Source organism: Phascolarctos cinereus, unplaced genomic scaffold (genome assembly GCF_003287225.1).
Source record: "Phascolarctos cinereus isolate Bilbo 61053 unplaced genomic scaffold, phaCin_HiC Scaffold_7;HRSCAF=346, whole genome shotgun sequence".
Lineage (NCBI taxonomy): Eukaryota > Metazoa > Chordata > Mammalia > Diprotodontia > Phascolarctidae > Phascolarctos > Phascolarctos cinereus.
The window spans coordinates 71,275,203-71,297,272 of record NW_027556180.1 but is presented as its reverse complement, the minus strand read 5'-3'; the positions used below and the strand labels follow the sequence as shown (position 1 = coordinate 71,297,272).

At 38.1% G+C, this 22,070-nt stretch overlaps 1 protein-coding gene across 1 annotated transcript in view; it reads right to left on the bottom strand.

Moving 5' to 3' along the window:
- ABCA12 (ATP binding cassette subfamily A member 12) overlaps positions 1 to 22,070 on the bottom strand; it is a 240,178-nt gene that overhangs the window by 145,299 nt on the left and 72,809 nt on the right. The window contains exon 3 of the mRNA XM_021002700.2: positions 13,701 to 13,854. Within this exon, the coding sequence (XP_020858359.1) occupies positions 13,701 to 13,854 (154 nt within the window). The remainder of the gene's footprint in view (positions 1 to 13,700; positions 13,855 to 22,070) is intronic.

The following is a 22,070-nucleotide window of genomic DNA, read 5'->3' as shown; positions in this document are numbered from 1 at the left end:
AATTTTGACTTCAGAGAATGTAGAGCACCCTAAAGGAGGGGAGGCGGGAATAAGAAATAAGAATGGAAAGGTAGGTTGGAGCTATGTTGTAGAGGTTTAAATGCATACTGAAGGATGAATATTTCATCCTGAATCAAGTGGGAGCCACTGAAGATTTTTTTTTTTGAGTAGGAGAGTGACATACCTGTTCTGGTCGATGAAAATTAAAATAAAGTTTACGGTTAAGAAAAAAAATCATACTGTCTGTACCGAAGTTTCTAGATAATGTACCTTATTTGGGGCATAATCATCTTGCTATTTATTGCAACATCATACTATATATTACTGAAATAACTTCCTTCCCCAAGCCTTTTTCTGTACCAATCTGCCTTATATATGGCAGCAGCTGTCTTTTTCAAGGCCTTCTCTTGCCTGTCTAGGCACTTTCTCACAGTCTCTAAGAGGGTTTCCTGTGTACAGCACATCTGAAATAAATGTCTAAGCCTGCACATTTTTCCATTTTTGCCTGTACAAAGTGAGATTTCTGCATCACTTTTTCACCCTATCTTTACATAAAAGATGAAATGACTAGTGATTTGACCAAATATGCTGAAAAGAAAACAGGAAAATGAAATTGATAAATGGGAATCTGTAGGCCAAAATATGAATCACTATCCCCTTTCTACTTTCACTTTTCTCACTTCAGACTTGTTTCTTCCTCCTGTAATCCCAGTCCCAAAGCCCACTGGTACTCAAGGCAATGATGGTGTAAACAAGTATTGAAAAGTCTGAGGCCTATTTCTTACCATCCTCAAGGAGACCCATATCCTGAACATTTAAACCACACACTGTTGAAACTATTGGGAACACTGTGACCAGAACAAAAGGTTCAGTGGTCAATAGTCTCACGTCAAATTCATGCCAACAATTCCATCACAAATGATGCCATCACCATACTTACTCATGTTTAAGTGAGAAACACACCTGCCTATTGATTTGTGTTTTGGTACTTGACATGAAGGAGGTGATGCAACTACTCACTCCTAATTAGTCACAGATTCAGCTCAGACGATGTGTGACAGAAACAAAAGACGTTATGATACCAGAGCACACCATCAAGACCTTCAAAAAGAAGACGGAATTTTACTGGGAATCCTCAGCATTGAAGGGACTCACAAGTTAGCTGACAGATGGAAAGCTAATCCATACAAAGTAATGGAGAGACTGGGCAATGTGCCTGTTTACAAAATATCCGCAGAGGGTGGAGGGGACCCTATCAAGACTACTTATTGCAACCACCTGTTGTCCGTGAAAGAGTGGACTTTTTTTTAATGGGCAGGTGGAGATAATTAATGTACATTCACCTAGGAAAAGGCTGAAAAAAAGAGACTGTTTACCAGCAGTACGAAGACTTTCTGACCTAGATATGGATGCTGAAAGTGATGCATCCAGTGAAGACTATGTTATAACACAGAAGAATGAACCTGAAGGCAACTCCTTTCCTTCCCAAAATTACTACAGAGACTCCCAGGATACAGATTCAGCTTACAGAACTCAAACATACTGGTACCCAGCCCTAACATGGCTGCCAGGCCAGGTGTAGACACACAAGTCTATATATACATATATATACATATATATGTATGTATATATATATATATATATGCATACATATATATGTATGTATATATATGTGTGTGTGTGTGTATATGTGTGTGTGTGTATATATATATATATGTGTGTGTATGTGTGTATATATATATATATATATAAACTTTGGGGGGAGTGGGGCTAGGCAATGGGGTTAAGTGACTTGCCCAGGGTCACTTCAGGTCCTTCTGAATGCAGGGCCACTGCTCTATCCACTCCACAACTTAACTGCTTCTATACAAGTCTATATTGATCATGATGATCAACTCATACCAACTACTAACTCTGGTATAGGAGCATCAATCAGGGACAGGAGAACTAGGCTTATTGGACCAGATACCAGGCTAAGTTATGATGTTACAGGCAAACCTGAGGATACAATTATGGGTGTATCCAGGCTATGATACTAGAACTTGCCCAAGTGAAATATGCCTTGCACATAATAGCATGTTTACTGCTATTCATGTGTACTATATGTTTGAGCATGCTTGTTTTTTATTCTGCTGTTACATTTATTTGACTATGTTTGGTGTTCTATTCATGCTATAGCCACATCTATCTGTTAATGTTTTGCACATTTACTATTATTATTGTTGTTGTTGAATTGTTTTCAGTCCTGCCTGACTCCTTCTGACTTCATTTGGGGTTTTCTTGAGAAAGGTACTGGAGTAGTTTGCCATTTTCTTCTCCAGCTTGCTTTACAGATCAGGAAATTAAGGTAAACAAAGTTAAGTAACTTGCTCAGGTTCATATGGCTAGTAAGTGTCTGAAGCTAGATCTGAACTCTGGTTTTCCTGACTCCAGGTCCAGCACTCTGTCCACTGCATCTATTGCTTATGGTTACATTGTATTTTACATATAGGTCTATTGACAGTATTATGGCTGCTGGTAGCTAGCTTTGCTTTGTTAGTGAACCACGCTTGTTGCTTCTGATTGATAGCTCTGTACTGTAGATATGCACATATTTCTGAAATGTGTGTGTGTTATGTATCTTGTATGTAGTTAGGTCTGTTGTCACTGTAGTATTCTCCTAGGTGGTGCTCTGAATAGGTCCACGTCGACCTCATGTACTGTTAAAGTGCATTTGTTTTATTTTAGTTTCAATGGTACTGAAGGCTGTTTATCTGAGACACCAGGAATATCATCTTTGTGGCTTTAAAGTGCTGATCTTTGTGTTTATACTTCATATTTACAAGTTTGGGACTTGCCCTAGCTGATCTTTGCAAGGGACTACAAGGATTTTTGGCCCAGGGAGATAACCTGAGTTCCAAAGCCCATTGGTTTGGGCCTCTATCCTCTCTCCTTATTGGTGATCATTATCCTACACCTGTGTGGGAAGTAGAACAGAGCTGATGAGAGGGAGAAATGAGAGCTCTTCAGTGTCTCTAAGTCTTAAGTCTTTAAGCTATTTTTTAAGTCCCAATCAGGCACTTTGGGCTTCTTGCTTCAAGAAATAAGATAGAAAATGCCAACCTCACCTCAGGTCATTGAAGCAAAGGACTGAGTAGAAGCTGATATGAGAGGAGCTGGCAGTCTCCACCGTGCCTCTATCCTCAGCTTGCTACATTGGAGACTTTGGGGAACTTGCCCTTTTGTGAGATCTGGGATTCTCTTGGTTGAGCTGAGTTATCTCATTTCCAATGGGAGAGCTCCTTCTCCCTGTACTGTCTAGTATATATTCTCACATGTATATTTTCTATGATTTTTGTTTTTCTATGATTTAGATAAATGGATTTCTTTAATAATTGTCATGTGTGTTTTCACTGTGGAACTGCTATTTAGTCGTAAAGGAGGCAAGCCTTGGATATAACCTTTGGGGTCCTGCTTCCCCCCAATTAATGAAATAACACATCTAGAAGTTAGCTTAAATCTTAAAACCACATCCCCTAGACTAACAATATTTAAAGGAACAGATAGATATAATTCTAGCCCAGTAGCCCTTCTCTCTGAGAACAGCAGAGTAGCCTCCCACCCCAACCCCCTGCTTCCCCTTTCCCTCTTGACAGGAAATAAAGTCTCCCTTGGATAAGGGTGGGGGGAGAAGAGGCTAAAGAGGTCTGTTGTGCCTTCTTTTGAGTCACATAATGACACTTCCATGTTACACGTTGAGGACAGCCCTCTCAATACTAATCTACATCTTTTAGATTCTAAGCCAAAGACCTGATGTTCCTTGGTTCCTGTATGAATCAGAGCTTACAGTTTCAAGCTTTCTTTGCAGCAAAGTCAATAGGGGCAGACTGATGATTTTAGTATCCATTGGGCCAGGTATAGTGCCACAATGATGGAAATGCAGCAGTTGATCCATTGACAGTAAATCATCTGTGGGATGGGGAGTGGGGTGGGTGATGACTTTCTAAAATAACCCTGCACTTCTAGATTACTCACAGATTCATCCTCCCATATGCCAACCACACGAGCAATTACAGAGTGTCACACTGTTCCGAGACGTTCTTAAAGGGTGGGGGAGGAAAGACAGGAGGGGCAAATTCTTTGGGTCAGGATCATTGAGGGTGACAAAGGAGGGGAAAACTTAAATTGGTTCTTGCTTTCCAAGTAGCAAGTGATATGATATGGGAAGACAACTATAGCCATTTATTAAAAGACAGGTCATATCAAATCAAATGCCCAAAGCAATATGAACTTAATAACAGAAATCTGGTGCCAGGGCAGCAAGGTTCATAAAAACCTTGGCAACTGTCCAGCAAGGAGAGGGAAGAGTGTGATTATGGCTTTCTAATGAACATGTCATTCAAATAATCATGATGGGTTTCCTTTCACGCCATTGCCAAAGAAAGGCATTCCTTTCTTCTTCCCAAAACAGAAAAGAAACAAACATTTTGCTTTCTAAATGAGGTAACACCATACTATGGTTTAGCTCACAAATTCACCCAAAAGAAAGAATTCAGAGGAATGGTTTTAACACAGCAGCTATATGACCCAGCTTTACCGCATGGCTATATAAGGCATAAAAGTTAATAGCTTGGTGGGAAATAGCATTAATGCAGTTTTATTGTTGTAGTTAATTTTGTAAATTAAGTTCCAATTACCTGCTACTTCCAGAAAATACTGACTGCGCTAGAAGTGGAGAATTGATGCAGAGTAACTAACTAGCTCTGGGTTATGGATGTTACTGATAAATTACAGAAAGATAAGTCTAGATCAGGGCTTAACCTCTTTGTGTGTTATGGTCTCCTTTGGTAGTCTGGTGAAGCCAATGGACCCCATCTCAGAATCATGACTTTAAATGCATAAAATAAAATGCATGAGATTATGATGGAAACTAATTACATTAAAATACAGTTATCAAAACATGTTTTTTAAGAAAACTTCACAGATTCCAAGGTAAAAATCCCTGGTCTTGAGCAACAAGCATCAATTCAGTTCAATTGAACACATATTTATTAAATTCCTATTATGTGCATTGAGAATCAGCAGACCTAAATTTAATCTTTGCTCTACAATATGTGATGTTCTATGGTTTGAGTTATCTCTATTCAGATGACTCTCACACATTTGTAGCATGTAGGCAGCTAGGTAACATGGGAGATATTGGGTTCAGATTCAAGAAGACCTGTGTTCAAATCCTATTTACTAGCTGTGTGACTGAGGGAAGTCACTTTACCTCTCTCTCAGTCTCAGTTTCATCACCTGTAAAAATGAGGAGAATAATAGCTTCTTCCTCATAGGGTTGTTGTGAGGATCAAATGAGATATTTGTAAAGGTCTGTGCAAACTTTAAAAATGAAATAGATGAGAGAGAGAGAGAGAGAGAGAGAGAGAGAGAGAGAGAGAGAGAGAGAGAGGGAGGGAGAGCTGAATATGAGTGCTGTATATCTTCGGTGTCTCCTATAAGTTCCAGTTCCACTTGGCCAATTGTCTGCTTAACATTTCTACCTTGATTCTGCACTAGTCTCAATATATGCAATACCAAATTCATCTTCTTTTCCCCTAAAGTTACCTCTCCTTCCCTCACAGTTCTATTCATGGCACCACCATTCTTCTAGGCTCAAAACCTTAGAATCATTTTTTACTCGTCTCTCTTCCTCTGTACTCCCCCTCCCACCCAATCAGTTGCCAAATCCTGCCCATTTTATCTCCAAGATATCTCTTATATCTACCCTCTCCTCTTCATACACATGACTACTACCCTAGATCAGGATTTTTATCACTTCTTGTTTAAGATATTTTAAAAATAATTTTTGGGTATCTTTTGTTTCTACATCACCTTGATTTCCCAATGTATCACTCCCTTTCCTCCTCCCAGAGAGACATTCCTTATAACAAAGAACAAAAAGAAAGGGAATAAATACAATTCAGCAAAACTAACAAAAGTATGAAAAAAGTCTGACATATGCAGTGTATCAGTATCCTCTATATCTCTCCCTATGCACCACCCCCCCGAAAATCTGATACTTACCTAGACTCTCATAACACTCTTCTTGTTGTAAAATGTAAGTTCTTTAAAAGAAAGGATTACCTCACTTTTATATTTGAATCCCAAGCACCTGGCTCAGTGCCTGGCACAGAGGTGCTTAATAAATACTTATTGATTGATGAATCTATTTATTAAACTAGTGTCCCTGCTTCCAATCTCTCCCCTTTCCAATCCATCCTCCAAAATGATCTTCTGACCATGTATCCTTCTCAAAAATCATTAGTAGCTTCCTATTGTTCAGCAGTTCTCAAAATGTGGACCAAGGACATGTAGGGGTCCCTAAGACCCTTTCATGGATCCACAAAATCAAAACTATTTTCATAATAACAAGATGATATTTGCATGTTAAAACACGCTTCCCTTTTCCAAATACATATTTGTATAAGGCCTGATTTTCTTCATATTCTTCAACAAAAATAACATCACAGCAGCTTGAATATAGAGGCAGATATGAGAATCCAATTGTCTAGATGCTAGATATGCAAAAATACACAAAACAATGCTATTATCTTACTGTTTTTTTTTTGTTTTGGAGAATATGGTTATTTTTCATGAAAATGTCATTCATGTTAATGCATAATGAGCTTATTTTAAGTGAATAAATATTTTAAAATTTTATCAGTTTTAACTTCTAATATGGTAAATATTGGTAGACATAACTCACATAAACAAACTTTGGGGTCCTCAATCATTTGTAAGAGTATAAAGGGGTTCTGAGACCAAAGAGTTTGAGAAAAGCAGTTTTTGTCTATCAGATAAAATATGGATTCCTTACTATGGCATTTGAAGTCCTGTGCAATCTAGCACCAGTTCATCTTTCGAGCCTTATTTCATAACACACTTCATTCCATCCAAAGTGGTCTGCTAGCTGTTTGTTCTTCCATGTCATCCTACACTTCCCATCTCCCTAATTTCACACAGGCTTTTCCTCCAATGAAACACAAAATCATAGAATCTCTAAATTGAAATAAATCCCAGGGCCCATCCAGACCAACTCACACCTGAACAAGGATCTCCACTGCAATATACTCAGGATTGGTTATCCCATCTTTGCTCAATGATCTCCCAAAGAAAGAACCTACTACCTTATATCTCCTGTTAAATCTTCTTCCTCTGTGTATTGAAATCCTTCTCCTTCTTCAAGCCCCAGATTAGATGCCACCTCTTTGATTTCTTCTGAAAGTAATCTCCTCACCTAGACTGATTTCTCTCTCCTCAAATATCCCCAGAGCATTCTGTGTGGCTCTCTCCTTTGGCTCACTTATATCTTGTATCCTAGCCATAGACTTATGATATCTCTTCTATTCAATTATAAAATTCTTGAGGGTTTTAATCTAATTTGTGTTTCTTTTTTGTTTTGCCTCTCAAGTGCTTGGACAGTCACTTGCACATAGTAGGTGTTTGGTAGATATTTGTTGTTTGAATCATAAGAAGACTAGAATTGAATTATAAAACTCGAAACTTTAATCCTGGATTCAAAATTTCAATATCACAAGTACGTGTTGGGCTAGACTAGACTGTGTCTCTTCTAAAAAGAGATTTGACTGTCCTCAGACACATAACACTCACTAGCTGTGTGACTCTGGGCAAATCACTTAACCCCAATTGCCTCACCAAAAAGAGAGAGAGAGAGAGAGAGAGATCTGAGAGTATGTCCAATATGAGTTAGCCATGAGATACAGAAGACAAGAAACATAATGTAATCCTAGGCAACATCAATAATATCCAGAAATAAGGCGATGATAGTCCTGCTTTACTGTGCCCATGGTCAAACCACAAGTAGATTACTCTGTTCAGCTCAGGTCACCACATTCTACAAGAAGAAGGACATTAACAAGCTAGAGTGTGTCCAGGACAGTTGCTACCAAGATGGCAAGGGACTTCCACTCCTGATTTATGAAGACTGAGCAGAGGAACTAGTAATGTTAAGCTTAAAAAGAAGACTTTTAGAAGAAGAGGAGAAAAGTATGATACCTGGGGTCAACTATCTGAGAGACTGGAAGAGGGGGTTGACCCAAAGGGCTGAACTAGATGCTTTGGGTGGAAGATAAAAAGTTGCAAGTTTAGGCTTGATGAAGAGAAAAAAATTCTCACAATTGGAGCTGTCCAAAAAAAGAATGGGCTGCCTCAGGAGTGCAGCCCTTCTCAAGGCTTTTCCTGACGTCTTCTGTCAAGAGCTGGAAGACTACTCACTTGTCAGTTATATTGTAAAGGGTATTGAGGTTCACTTTTGGGTTGGACTGTGAGGTCATTTTGAACATTAAAGTTCTAGGAATCAAAGCTGAGAAGTAATTACTGACAAGTAACCTCTCCCACATCTCCAGGAGACAGGAAGATCTTGAGACCTATGTAAAACAGGTGCCATTATTTGAATTGAATGGAAAAGTTTGATGCGGTGAACCTCAAAGGAGGAAAGATTTCTGAGCAATGGGGCTGGCCCCTTGTCAATGCTCAGTAAAGATTTCATGAGCAGATGTGTGAATGCCATGTTACAATTTTACCTATTCCTGCCCCCCCACCGCACCCCTGGAAGTCAAGCTAGGTAGTGTAGTAGGGCCCTGGAGTCAGGAAGACCTGACCCTAGGGAAGGTCAATTAATTTCTGTCTGCCTCAGTTCTCTCAACTGTAAAATGGGAATAATAATAGCCCTTACCTCCCAGGGTTGTAGTGAGGATCAAATGAGACGGTATTTGTAAAGTACTGAGCAGAATGCCTAGTGCATGGCAGGTGCTATATAAATGTTTATTTCCACCCTTCCTCTTTCCTTCCCCCAAAGGGGAAAACAGAAGAAAGGCCCGGTTCTTTCTTGGTCTGCCTACTGAGATGTCTATGTTGTGCCAGTTTAAGTACTAATTACTTTTCTATGCCTAGGAAACTGTAATTGTGTTGAAAGAAGATTTTAAAACATCAAGCTAAATTAATTTACTATGATAACAAAACCGATACAAAATAGCATTCCTGTCCCTAAGCCTGTCCCCAGGCATCTTTTAGAACAGTTCTAGAGCTGTTTGAACCTAGTGCCATACACTTTACGTTAGCTCTGTATTAAAGGAAGCATGTAATATCATATGGTGATAATTACAATGAAGAAGTCAGACCCCATGTTACCAAATTGGATTCTGAATGACAATAACCACTCATTGGCTGTTATAGGTATGCCTCTTCCCACAGATTAATTTTATCTTCACTTCTAACATAATTATCTCAGGATAGATCTAAAGTCTTATTGACCATGGGCAAGGTATTTAATCACTAAATGCCTCCAGGAAACTCTCAAAGACTGTAAGTTACAGAGAGTTATAGATGTGTATCTGTTATGGAATGTTCGATTCTGGGAGTTCATATATATATATATATATATACACATAGATATATATATATACACATAGAGATATATATATACACATAGATATAGATATAGATATAGATATAGATATAGATATAGATATAGATATAGATATAGATATAGATATAGATATAGATATAGATATAGATATAGATATAGATATAGATATAGATAGATATAAAATCAAAACTGCCGGCAAAAATAAACAGATAGATAAACAAATGAATGAATGAATGCATCAGTTCAGGATTTTTTTTAAGGTGTTGTTTTCTTCAGCATTTTTTTGTGCCTACATTTCCAAGCTGTTGACTCTTTTTTCATGATTTTCTTGCATTAGTCTCACTTCTTTTCCCAATTTTTCCTCTACCTCACTTATTTGATTTTTAAGATACTTTTTGAGATTGTCCAGAGCCTCAGGACAATTCCTATTTATCTTTGAAGCTTTGCATGTAACTGCTTTGTTTTCATTGTCTTCTTCTGAATTTGTGTTTTGATCTTCCCTGTCATCATAGTAACTTTCCACGGTCAGGTTCTTTTTTTGTTGTTTTCTCATTTCTATTTCTTGCTTTACTCGTTGCTATTTCTTGACTTTTAACTTTATGCTAAGGTGGGTTCTGTTCCTGGAGTGGAAGAGGCACTGTCCCAAGCTTCAGATTTTTTTGTGCTTCTGTGTTGAGAGCCAGTTCTGGGGGGTCTGTAAGTTTTCAGTTCTTCCAAGGTGGTATGATCTACGAATAGGTCACTGCTCTCCTGGCCTGTGGTCTGATCTGTGAGTGACTGCAAGCACTCTTTTCTGCCATGGAACTGTGACCAGGCTTCCTACTCCTCCTAATGCTCCTCCTTGCCCTGGCACTGCAACCCAGAATCATATATAGACAACATAACAGAATCCCACTGCCAGTGCTAGCAAAGGGACCCCTGTAATCTCCTTCTGATCAGTTATGCAACTCCCTCACTGTCTGTGAGCTAAGAGCTCTGGAAGCCATCTCTGAAGATTCAGTTACTCCCAAGGCCTGCTGATGACTTGCCAGGGCTCAGCCTTGGCTGGACTCTGCTCCACTCTCACCTCAGTGAGACAGACCTTTCCTGCCTACCTTCTAAAATGTCTTGGGCTGGAAAATTGTTTCATCCTGTCCTTGTGTTCATTCTGCCTCATCAGAATTTGTTTTGAGGCATTATATTAATGTTTGGAGGGGAATTTAAGAGGGCTCAGGAGAATCCTGCCTTTACTCCACCATCTTGGTCAATATTTTTAATAGAGAAAGTAAAATTTCACCTACTAATCTTCAAATAACTAGATTCCTAAGGATCTTTTCAGAATTGGAAATGATATTAACAATCTCAGAGAACTCCTAATTAAGCTAAGTTTAGATTCCATATCCTTCATTCTTTGGTGAATTTGACGTTTACTATAGGTATCTCAAACTTTTTTTACTATAGGTATCTTAAACATCTAAAACATAACTCATCTTTCCTCTCAAACCCTCTCCTCTTCCAAATTTTCCTATTACGGTCAAGGGCACCATCATCTTCCCACCCGGGAGGCTCTCAACCTCAGTGTCAACCTTGATTCCTTTCTCTCACTCCCTATATTCAGTCTGTCCCCAAGTCTTTTCATTTCTACATTTGCTTCTCTAATACATCCCTTCTTTCCATTCATATAAGCTTGCCTCACTTTCTATCTAGACTACTGCAACAGCCCTGCTTCAAACCTCTCTTCACTCCAGTCCATCTTCCAGTCAGTTGCCAAAGTGATCTTGCTAAAGCTCAAATCTAACCATCTTACCCCTTACTCACTCAATCCCAGTGTATTCTGATTACCTGCAGGATCAAGTATAAAATCTTCTGTTTCACAACGAAAGCTCTTTACAACCTTGCCCTTTCCTAACTTTCCAGTCATCTTATACTTTATTCTCTTCCATGTACTTTGAAGCCTAGGGACACCTGCCTTCTCATTCATCTTTATACGTAAAAATTCATCTCCGACTCCTTACATTTTCACTGGCTATCCCCCATACCTGGAATGTTCTCTCTCTCCTCATCTCCATCTCCTGGATTCACTGGCTTTCTTCAATAATTAGCTCAAATCCTACCTTTTGCAGGAAGCCTTTGACCAACAATCTCCTTCCCTCCTCTAACCTCTGCTCCACTACGGTTGCGTTTCATACTACCTTCTATGATTTTATATACATATATATATATATATATATATGTATATATATATATATATATACACACACATATGTATATATGTATATCTATATGTGTGTATGTGTGTAGATACATCTATCTATAGATAAATATATCTATATCTAGCTATCTATCTAATGTTTTAACATGGTCTTTCCAATTAGAATATTAACTCCTTGAGAGCAGATTTTATGTTTTTGCCTTTCTTTGTATCTCTAGTGCTTATAATGCCTGGCATATAGAAAGCATCTAACAAATGCTTATTGCCTGACTGACTACAGTAGTGTGGGAAATACTTGGAAAAAGTAATAATTTTGATACATTTTAATTTTATGACCACAATGGTCATGCGTTTGTGCTTCCACTAATATTAGGCTGACTCAGAATGTCCAATTTGTATTATTCTGATTTCACTACTTTTTATTAGCTCTCTGTCAGCTGAGTGTTGAATTTAATTTCATAGACATGTTTCATTGCTTTCTTTTGTTGTTTTTTAACTCTTTGGTTTTTAAGGAATATTACTCCAGGGAAGGGGCAGCTAGGTGGCACAGTGGATTGAGCACCAAACCTAGAGTCACAAAGACCTGAGTTCAAATCTGGCCTCAAACATTGACTATCTGCCTCACCTTGGTCAAGCCACTTGTTTGCCTCAGTTTCCTAATCTATAAAGTAAGCTGGAGAAAGAAATGGAAAGCCACTCCAATATCTTTGTCAAGAAAACCCCAAAAGGGGTCACAAAGAGTCAGACACAATTAAAAATGACTAAACAAACACTTCAGGGAAACAGGAAGAACTCGTAGCTCTTAACAATCACACTTCAATGACCATTAGAGATACTGCTGCAGCTGTTGTTATAAAAGTTAAACATTTCAAGGCTTATTCAAGCACACAATGAAATAGGATGAGTAACAACAAAGCTCAAAGTGTATTCAAAACTTTTAAATGACACCAAGAATTGACAAACCATTTCAGCAAAACAGCCTAATTAGTTCTTAGAAAGCAAAGGCCTCTAGATCCATAATTGATAGGAAAGGAACTGAGCTACCTCCAGAAAGGAGTCATGAGATGGAATCAGTGTGGTTTATGGACCTGGAAGCTGTAGGGTATATTACTAATCCTCTACAATGTAGCATAGGCTTCTCAAAGAAGGAAAACAGTAAAAAGGTAAGTAAAAAAAAAATTATTAACCATTGCTATGCAAAAATATGTTTGTTGTCAGCAAGAAAATGCAGAGACTGTAATGACAAAGATTTTTAAAAGGTAATTTTCACTGTTGAGATTCATATTTTCATTCGAAGAAGTCCAGGTAAGCCTGTAAGTTCTGGCTGTCTTCATTATGTTTTAAATATTTATCACCAAAAACGTTTTGGCAATTAAAAAAAATGAGTGTTAGAGTTAGAAGGGCTTAAGTTTCCACAGGTAGAATAATGCAGAGATTTAAAGAACAAAGGTCCCAGGAGGTGGTACACTGTAGGTGGGCTGGGCTTGATCAATAGGAAGTAAGTGGATTGCTCCAAGAAGACCCCAAAATCAAGATAGGGGTCGAACCACCTCAGACCAGTTAGGGTCAACCTGAGGACACCTGAAAAATGTTAGTGCGCCTGCTTAATGAACTTCATTACTATTATCTGACACACCCCGCATAAAATTAGAGCCTCATTAACGAGTCATGGGACGTATGACCAAGGGAGGGGGAACATACTTGAGCATATCAAGGGGAAACATGTAAGGAAAGGTGTAACCTGGGAATGGTTGGACCAATCCCGGCCTGGGAGGTTTCGCGCTGAATTCAACTGCATAAAAGCACACTTTCCCTTGCACTCAGGGCCCACCCCTCCTGAAGAGGGGTAGAGCCCACTTCTGGCCAGAAAGGTCTAAATCCTCTGGACTTTCTTTATAATAAATTTTCTTGATTCTAAATTTTTGGTGTCAAGCCTATTTCTAGCATGAGGGAATGGCAAGCTGTGATAACAATGTTACTATATAGAGAAGCAGACTTGTCTTATAATTATACAAATTCCCAAATAGAGATGAAATATTGCAACAAGATGCCTATGCCCATGCCTCCAAGTAGCTGAATGTGCTTAAGAAACGTCCTTACCTTTCTCTAAAAAGGGTGCTATCAATTCCTTTTCTTCGAAGTAGATCTTGTGGTCCATAGGGAGTATCCTTGCATTTGGTATCTGTATCACAGAGTAGGGTTTGTAGAAATGGGAAGAAGCCAGTGCTAGGAAGGTTTCGAGGTGCAAGGTAACCTGAAAAAAAAATCATAGTATTTTTAAAAATAGTTTGACTATTTTATCTGGAATGAGAAATGTGCTCTGAAAAGTAAAAGCAATACAAAAATAATTTTTCCCCAAATTTCCTTCTAAAGGTAGGAAAAACCTGGTTCTACCTAGTAGCACATCTTTCCACATAAATATTTCCCTTGAAAACAGGGAGATGGAGGGGTTTTTGAGTTATCTAATTTTTTTTTAACATAGTCATTCTTTCTGATGATAGGAAAGTCTATTCTCTACCCCTACCAAATAATCTTGAGATCAGCTAACTAGAGTCTACTCTCCCTCTTAGGCACTGTCCACTTGTGGGGAAATGTGACACAGGTTTCTGAGTATACTGTTAAGTTTTCATTATTTCTGATTTTGCCTTCTCTCTGAGGAAATTCAGGGAATTGAGGGGATTAGGATGGCAAATGGTTAATTATGGGAACTGAGTAAACTACACTGATTCCATCTCATGACTCCTTTCTGGAGGTAGCTCGGTTCCTTTTCTATCAATTCTGGATCTAGTCCAATTTCTGTCTTGTGAGACAAAATTATTCAATTGTGGGAATTGGTGGAAAAACCTTATTGTACTGTTTGAACCTAGCCCTGCATGGCTGGGGAACTGGATCACCTTTACCTGCTGCTTAAAGACTCTTAACCAAGGACCTTGATTATGCCGACCAGAAACCTGGCCAAATCCAAAGACTAATGCCGGTTTTTTCACAATTATCTATCTCAAGCAGCCCACATGTCTTATCTGAAAACTAGCCCATACTGATCAATCAGTTCTCGTTTCCATGTTCCATTGTTTACAGGCACTTGGGAGGAGAGGAATACCTTGATTTCAAAATTCAGGGAATTACACCTTATTCACTCTCCCCCTCCCAACTTGGAAAGTCCCTAATCTTTCATCCAATTAGAAATCAGATTACCTAATCTTGTATTGTTTCCTTTTAATTAATTGACCTTATTTGATTAGTTGTTTTTATGTATACAAGTCTGTCTCCCTCATATTGAGGGATCACTAGGTAGTATAGTGGATAAAGTTCAGGAGTCAGGAATCCAACCTCAGACACTTACTAGTCTGCAACCCTGGGCAAGTCTCTATATAACTGTTTGATAATAAACATAGGATAGCACCATGACAGTGAACTTTCAATAGGGTAGGTTACAGAACTGAGGGAAACATCAGGCTGATGAGCAAAGTGAAAATTAAAACAAACAAAAAAACCCTCCACAAAATTCTTAGAATGATGCTATGGATCTGAAGATAAATTGTGGAGAGTGTTGCTGAAGGTGTTACTGAAATCTGTTTTATCTTTGAAGAAAAAACAAAGATTAGAAGGAGGTAAGAACTGTAAAGCTAAGTGGGGAGTCACATACCCGAAGAGAGAAAGGAAATCTGATCCAAGTAACATAAATACATGTGGACATAAAAATTGCTTTAGGTAACAGAAAGTGAAAATTGGAAACAAAAAGGAGGCGAGATGTGGAGAGATCAAGAGGAAAAAGATAAACCATGAGGGAAAAAACGAAGAATGATATTGATGTGAATGAAGGTTCTAAAATTCAATCTCAGAAGCAAGTCCACGTGACCAGATGCCCAAATAACGTTTCCCTGATGACCTTAGGCAACCATTGTCTCTCTGAAAGCCATCAAGGCCACCGCTTCACCCAAACCATTTTGGCACAAAACTTATTCTTGGCTCACAATCAATCTAAATACAAACCACAGTGGATCAAAAATAATTCCCTTCTATGTTTTTCCACCTTGATAAAATAGTCTGTTAAGCCAGAAGATAATACATAGTCCAAGTTCCTGGTCTCCCTCTCACATTTCCCCTTTATGACAAAATTCTACTACAGTGAACTGTATATGGGTAAAAGTTCAAGCTATTTATACTTTTTGTAATGGTTTGTCTGCAATGGTTATTGGAGCTGCAACAAGGCTTTGGCTATTAACGTCTCACTCTCCTTCGGTGTGGTCTTGGGAGGGAAAAAAGAAAAGTGTATAGTGTCTCCACTCTCCAATACACACTGCTTCCCTCCCACCTCCTTCTAGTTTTCCAGGTGGAAGATGAAGGTACAGCAGAACCACCATCAGCACCCAGACCTGGTTGCTGAAAAGTGGATGGCAATGGAAGGGTAAGGGAACTCAGGAGGAACACATGAAAGCAAAAAGACAGGTAAGAAATATTAGGTCAAAGAAAACAATGATTGCAAGAGTGCCAAGGAAAAGGCAGAGACCTTTGTACGAGCAGGTACATCTGTGGCAGGTCCAGGCAGGCACTGCTCACTATTCATAGGGAGTGTCTTAGGAAGAACTTGCTCTGGGCGATTAAGTAGCCCTGAAATATTCTTTGACATATGGAAGGATAGGTATGCCTCTTTTCCAGAAATCCAAACGTACCAGATCATAGGACCCAAGAGCTACAAGGACCGTCAGAGGCCATCTAGTTTAACTCTGTCATTTTAGAGAGAAATAAAATGATTATTTTTCAGTGGGTGATTATTCCATTACAAATAGCTTCCTGATTTACCAAAGAAGTTTTCTCACTATTCCCTTCAAAAGCAAGCTTTCCTAGTGCCTCTGAAATTCCATCAAATTGACAAAAATGTGATTTCCGGAGTACTTTTCAGGAATACAACTGCTGCAAAGAAGTTGGTCCAGGTAATGTTGGATTAATGTACCAATATGGAGATAATAGAGATAGGGGAAAGTTCAAGGGTTTCATATGGTTTCTAAAAAGATCAACCTATATCCATGTAAAAAGTCAGGCAAATCCCCATGAAACTCTCCTGAATTTGAAGTCAGAGGTTCTAGGTCCTTATCCTGTCTCTGCCATTTACGAGGACTATGTTCCTACGATCTTATCACCTTAGCCCAATGTCAATCACATCATACATTTAGACCTAGAAGTGTCTATGGAGGCCACCTAGCCTAATACCTCCAGTTATACAGATGAGGAAAATGAGAACCATATGGCTTAAATGACTTGCTCAGGATCACAAATATAATTAAGTAATCAAGGTAGGATTTAAATCTAGTTCATCTGATTCTCTATTTAGCACTCTTTCCATGATGGCCAATGAGATAATAGACGTGAAGCAGTTTGAAATATAGAAATGCTAGGTGTTTATTATCATTAATTGTTATTACCATTCTGACTCCAACATCTAGTAATTTCCTATTTTAACTAATTGTTTTTGCTTAGTTAGGTGATAAGGGAAGCTAGTGGATACAGTGGATAGAGCACCAGGCCAGATTTAGAAAGATCTGAGTTCAAATCTAGCCTCAGAACTTACTAACTGTGAAAGTCATGTAACCCTTATTTGCCTCAACTCCTCATCTGCAAAATGGGGACATACTGGAGAAGGAAATGGCAAACTACTACAGTTTCTTTGCCTAGAAAACCCCATAGACAAAGTTCATGGGGTGACATAGAATTGGAAACAACTGAGCAACTGAACAACAAATTGGGTGCTAAGTTCAGCACTCTAAAGAAATATTTTGAGTTATATTATTAAATTCTACCAATCTAGTGCCCTGGAATAAAGGCCAGTGACTCCACCCAAGCTATAAAATTTGTACTCCTCACTCAAAAAGGTACAAAGTTATTAGGGAAATTCTATCGTGCTCTGAGCTAATCTGTGTTGGGACTTGGGCCACGATATTACAGTGCCCTCATAAAGTATATAACTATTTCAAAGGTGCCTGTACTGTTAGAATTCTCATTATGACTTAAAAAAAAAAGCTAACTAAATCATTTGAGAGGCCACTCCAGCAACATGAACTGGCATTCAGAGCACCACAGAGAGCAATGACCGTTCCCACCATTACCTGAGTCCTCCTCTCAAGAGCACCAAACCTGTCATGAATCTTGGAGATCCTGCAGGTAAAATTCACACTCACATAACTATCACTGACAACAGAATTAACACTTCACATTTCCCTCAGCAAAAGGGAAAATGGAGTTTCTCACACTGATGCTTTTTCTAAGGTTTTGATATAGTGAGACCGTGTGTAGACTTTCAGAAACTGCTGATTCTGGCCTTAAGTTTGTGTTGGCCAGAAGTTACCTCTTATGTCTATAGGCCTCAAATCCTAGACTTCTAAGTTTCCAAGTGTTACAATGAAGGAAAGAGAAAAACATGCCCCTACACATCACAAAAATAAAAACACACGTGTTCCCTAAGCATCCTCCTGGAAAACCCTCAATACAGTCCAATATTATTTCAGGACTTGAGCCAAACTAAACTATGAACCATGGACTGGAACAAATTGTATTAATTTGATGAATGGCAAATTAAACTAAACCGAAATATTAGATTTTTTTTTCTTTTGCTGAACTCTGAACTGAACCAGTTTTTCTTATTGAAAACAGGGTTCAGTTCAAGGCCAGCCACTTTAAAAATTTTAAATACTTGGTAGATAATTGGGACACCAACAAACATAACTGTGAAGCCAATCCTCAACATTCGTGTGTTTAACTTTCATGACTTCAAGCACTCGCCTGATTTTATTAGTACTTGCATTTTCACTTTTGCATTGGCAACTACATACATTTGAGGCTTTGAGCAGTAAAGAAAAAATGATAGGCACAATAAGAACAAGTTTGTGGAATAGTTGATATCCTACTAGATGCTTCTCTGGTTTTGCTCACCCTACCATTTTAGAGTAAAGACCTCTCCATACATTCAGTGAATATTTTCATTGTTTGTCTTATTTATTTAAGGCAATTGGAGTTAAGCGACTTACCCAGGGTCACACAGCTATTAAGTGTCAAATGTTTGGTCTAAGGTCGGATTTGAACTCAGGTCGTCTTGACTTCAGGGCTGGTGCTCTATCCACTGCATCATCTAGCTGCCCCTGTTTGTCTTATTTCAAACTCAAGTATTGTATTACAGTTACACATCCAAAGTGTATAGTGTATGTCCTTTGGGCTCTAAGGTGATGTCAAGCTCTCCCCAGTCTTGGCATCTTTTTACAACAGTGACTAAAGTCCCAGTAATCTCTCCCCTTGGTTTTCAGAAGATGGCCAAGATAGAGAGATTCATAACAGTAGAGTATACAGAATGATGCCCTCATACTGTTATCTGACAGAGTGGAAAGTAAAATTGGGGTTAAAAATATTTTGGTTTTAAGAATTTTATTTGTTATATAGTATTAATTGTACTATAGATTTCATGAGAATATTGTCTGAAATCAATGTTGTTTTTTAATTGAGATGTTAGCACAAAAGGTTTCAGAATTCTAGGGAATTTCTAGCAAGAAAAAAAGTTTTGCATATTGCTAATTTTATTTTCTATACTGCTTTTTTATAGATTATATCATGGTAAACTGTTATGAAAATCAGAATTAATATTTTGTTGTAAAGAATTATATGCAGAAAAGTGTATTTTTGGCAATTTCTAGCAAAATATTACAATTTTTGGCAGTTGCAGGAACCTAACCCCATATTTCCCATAGGGAAATGTATCAGCATTTGCATTTTTGGCTTTCCTGCCATTTTCTAGAAACATAACCCTGCGAAAATTGAGGATTGACTGTATGTCCTTAGAAGAGATGACTGAGATAGTGAGATAGTGAGTATGACTATGGAGTCCTAACTGTGAAAAGGCCTTCACCCAACATGAAATCAGCAATAGAATACACTAAACGTGATTTCTTGGGAGGGCTAAGGGAATTTCTGGGAAGGATTAGATCTAGGGTGATTAGGATGGCGGGGGGAACTGAAAGATTAGAGGACTAACCTTGTTTGTCTCTTTACTTCCTTATCTCTAACCCCCCCTTTTCCCTCCTGTTCTTTTTCTCTTTCTCCTCTTCTCTGAAGTCAATATGCACTTATAGATCCCCCTTTTTGAAATCTTCTCTTCCTCTTTCCTATCCACTAATTTCTGCTCTATCTTCTTTGCTGGTTCTCCATAGATGTCATGCCCACTAACCCTGGGTGTTTCCAAGCGTCTGTCATTTTTAGGATTCTTCTTATTTCTATACTATCTTACTTGGTGATCTCATCTGTGCCCTTGGATTTAATTATCATTTCTAGGAGGATGCTCTCCATAGCTATATGTACAGTGTCTAGAACAGAGTTGATATTTAATAAATATTTGTTAACTACATGAATGACTGAAATAGGCAGAGTTAAGTTTCAGACTCAGTCAAATTGACACTATTCTATCCTTATTCTTTATATAACAGATTCTGACAACATTTATCTATTTGCATAATTCAGAAAGGAATTCTTCACAGTTCCAGGAATTAATGAAAGAGAAAACAGCATTGGCTAGATCAGCAATATATGCACACTTGTATTATAGGGCAACATGTCAACTGAGTTCCATTTAACTACCTTACTGTCTTGTACCCCTTATGTGATTATTGTTGAAGACTGATCATGAGCCACAGTGGATAAAGGGCCAGGCCTGGAGTCAGAAAGACTCACCTCCCTGAGTTCAAATCTGGCCTCAGTTACTTACTAGTTGTATGACCCTGGGTGAGTCATTTAATCCTGATTGCCTCAGTTTCCTCATCTATGAAATGAGCTAAAGAAGGAAATGGCAAACCACTTCAGTATCTTAGCCAAGAAAACCTCAAATGGGGCCATGAAGAGTCAGACACGACTGAAAAATGATTGAACAACAAAAATAACAGTGATTCTAACACAGATAGTTCCGTCACGTTGAAGGGTTGCCAGTCCCTTAAAATGGATTTAGCAGTGAGATCTGGTGCACCCAAATGAGGTGATATTCTCCAAGAACTCCAGTGCCTACAGGCTACCTTATAGCTCTGTCATTAATAAATGTACTTTGATTTGCTACCAAAGGGCTTAGGAAGTATTAGGTTGGGCATTTTGGCAACAATAACAGATAAAGAAAGCTGGAGTTGAAGTCCCTTTGTATTTTCTTTTTGTTTTTACTAGAACAAAGCAGGCCAAAGCTATCAGTAGTGCTTTTATTTGCGCTAAATGAATATCTGGGGCGGGGGAGGGGAATGTCTCCTTAAACTAGTGCTAACCAATTATGAAAAGGAAATTCTATAAAAAGGAGGAAAGTGATACCATTATTTTCACATCCAGTTCCAGAGTTTTTGTATTCAATTTTTCTTTAAAAAAAAAAACTCGAAAGCCTATGAAATATGTGGAAAAAATAAATTCTACGAATAATTGTTTGGTTTTGATGAATTGAATGACATGTCTACCTGCAATGCGTGAGAAACAACTATGACATGGAATTACAGTGTACCTTGGAAAAGATTATAACAAAAGGCATCATCTTTAAAAAGCAAAGCAACTACTGAAGGAAAATAGAAGGAAAAAACATACCATACCACTTTATGAAAATTATGCATAGCTTAGAAAATTACTAAATTAACTAGAAATATTCTCACTTCATTACCTAGAATATGGACCCTAAGTATAGCTTTTTATTTTTCTTATAGGTATTGAGTAGTTTAATATTCTCTATTCTTAATTAAATTTTCCCTAAGTGATAAAGTTAATTATAATAATAAATAACAAAACCTCTTCTTCATAAACTCTTGTATATCTCTCTTGCATATTGATATATAAGAAATGTATATGACCTGACTTCTCCCACATTTTAATTTGTGATTAGTTGGTATGTCCCTTCATTTATTTTGCACAATCCTTTCTCCCCTTTCTGAGAACAATCAAGTTCAAAGATTCCATCATAGATTCTATCAGTCAAATACCTGGAGATAACAAGGATGCCATGGAATTTGGACTCGTTCATGAATGTTAGCATCATTTCCATAATAGAAATTCATTTAGTATTTATAATACCTTGTTTAGACACTGCTCTAACAAATTTTTGACTTATTGACATATAACTGATTTATTGCAATTATATACCATGCATGGTGTGTTTTCCCATTCAACAAGGATTTACTGAACACCAACTGAGGATCAGACATTGGTGTTGGGCATTGGTGATACAGAGATGAAATAGTAGCACAGTTCCTGTTGTCAAAGAGCTTAGAATTTATTGGGCAGATGTATGAGTTAATAGCATCCGGATTTAGAGGTGGAAGGGCCGTCAGAGGTCACTTACCAAGTCTGCTTTTCATATTTTTGCCCGAGGAGGAAATTGGGGCCCAGGGATGTATGCAAATGAATATAATACAAGATAGAATTTAAGGGGGAAAAGATCACTTTCATCTGGAGTAAGGAAAGTCACTAGAAAAC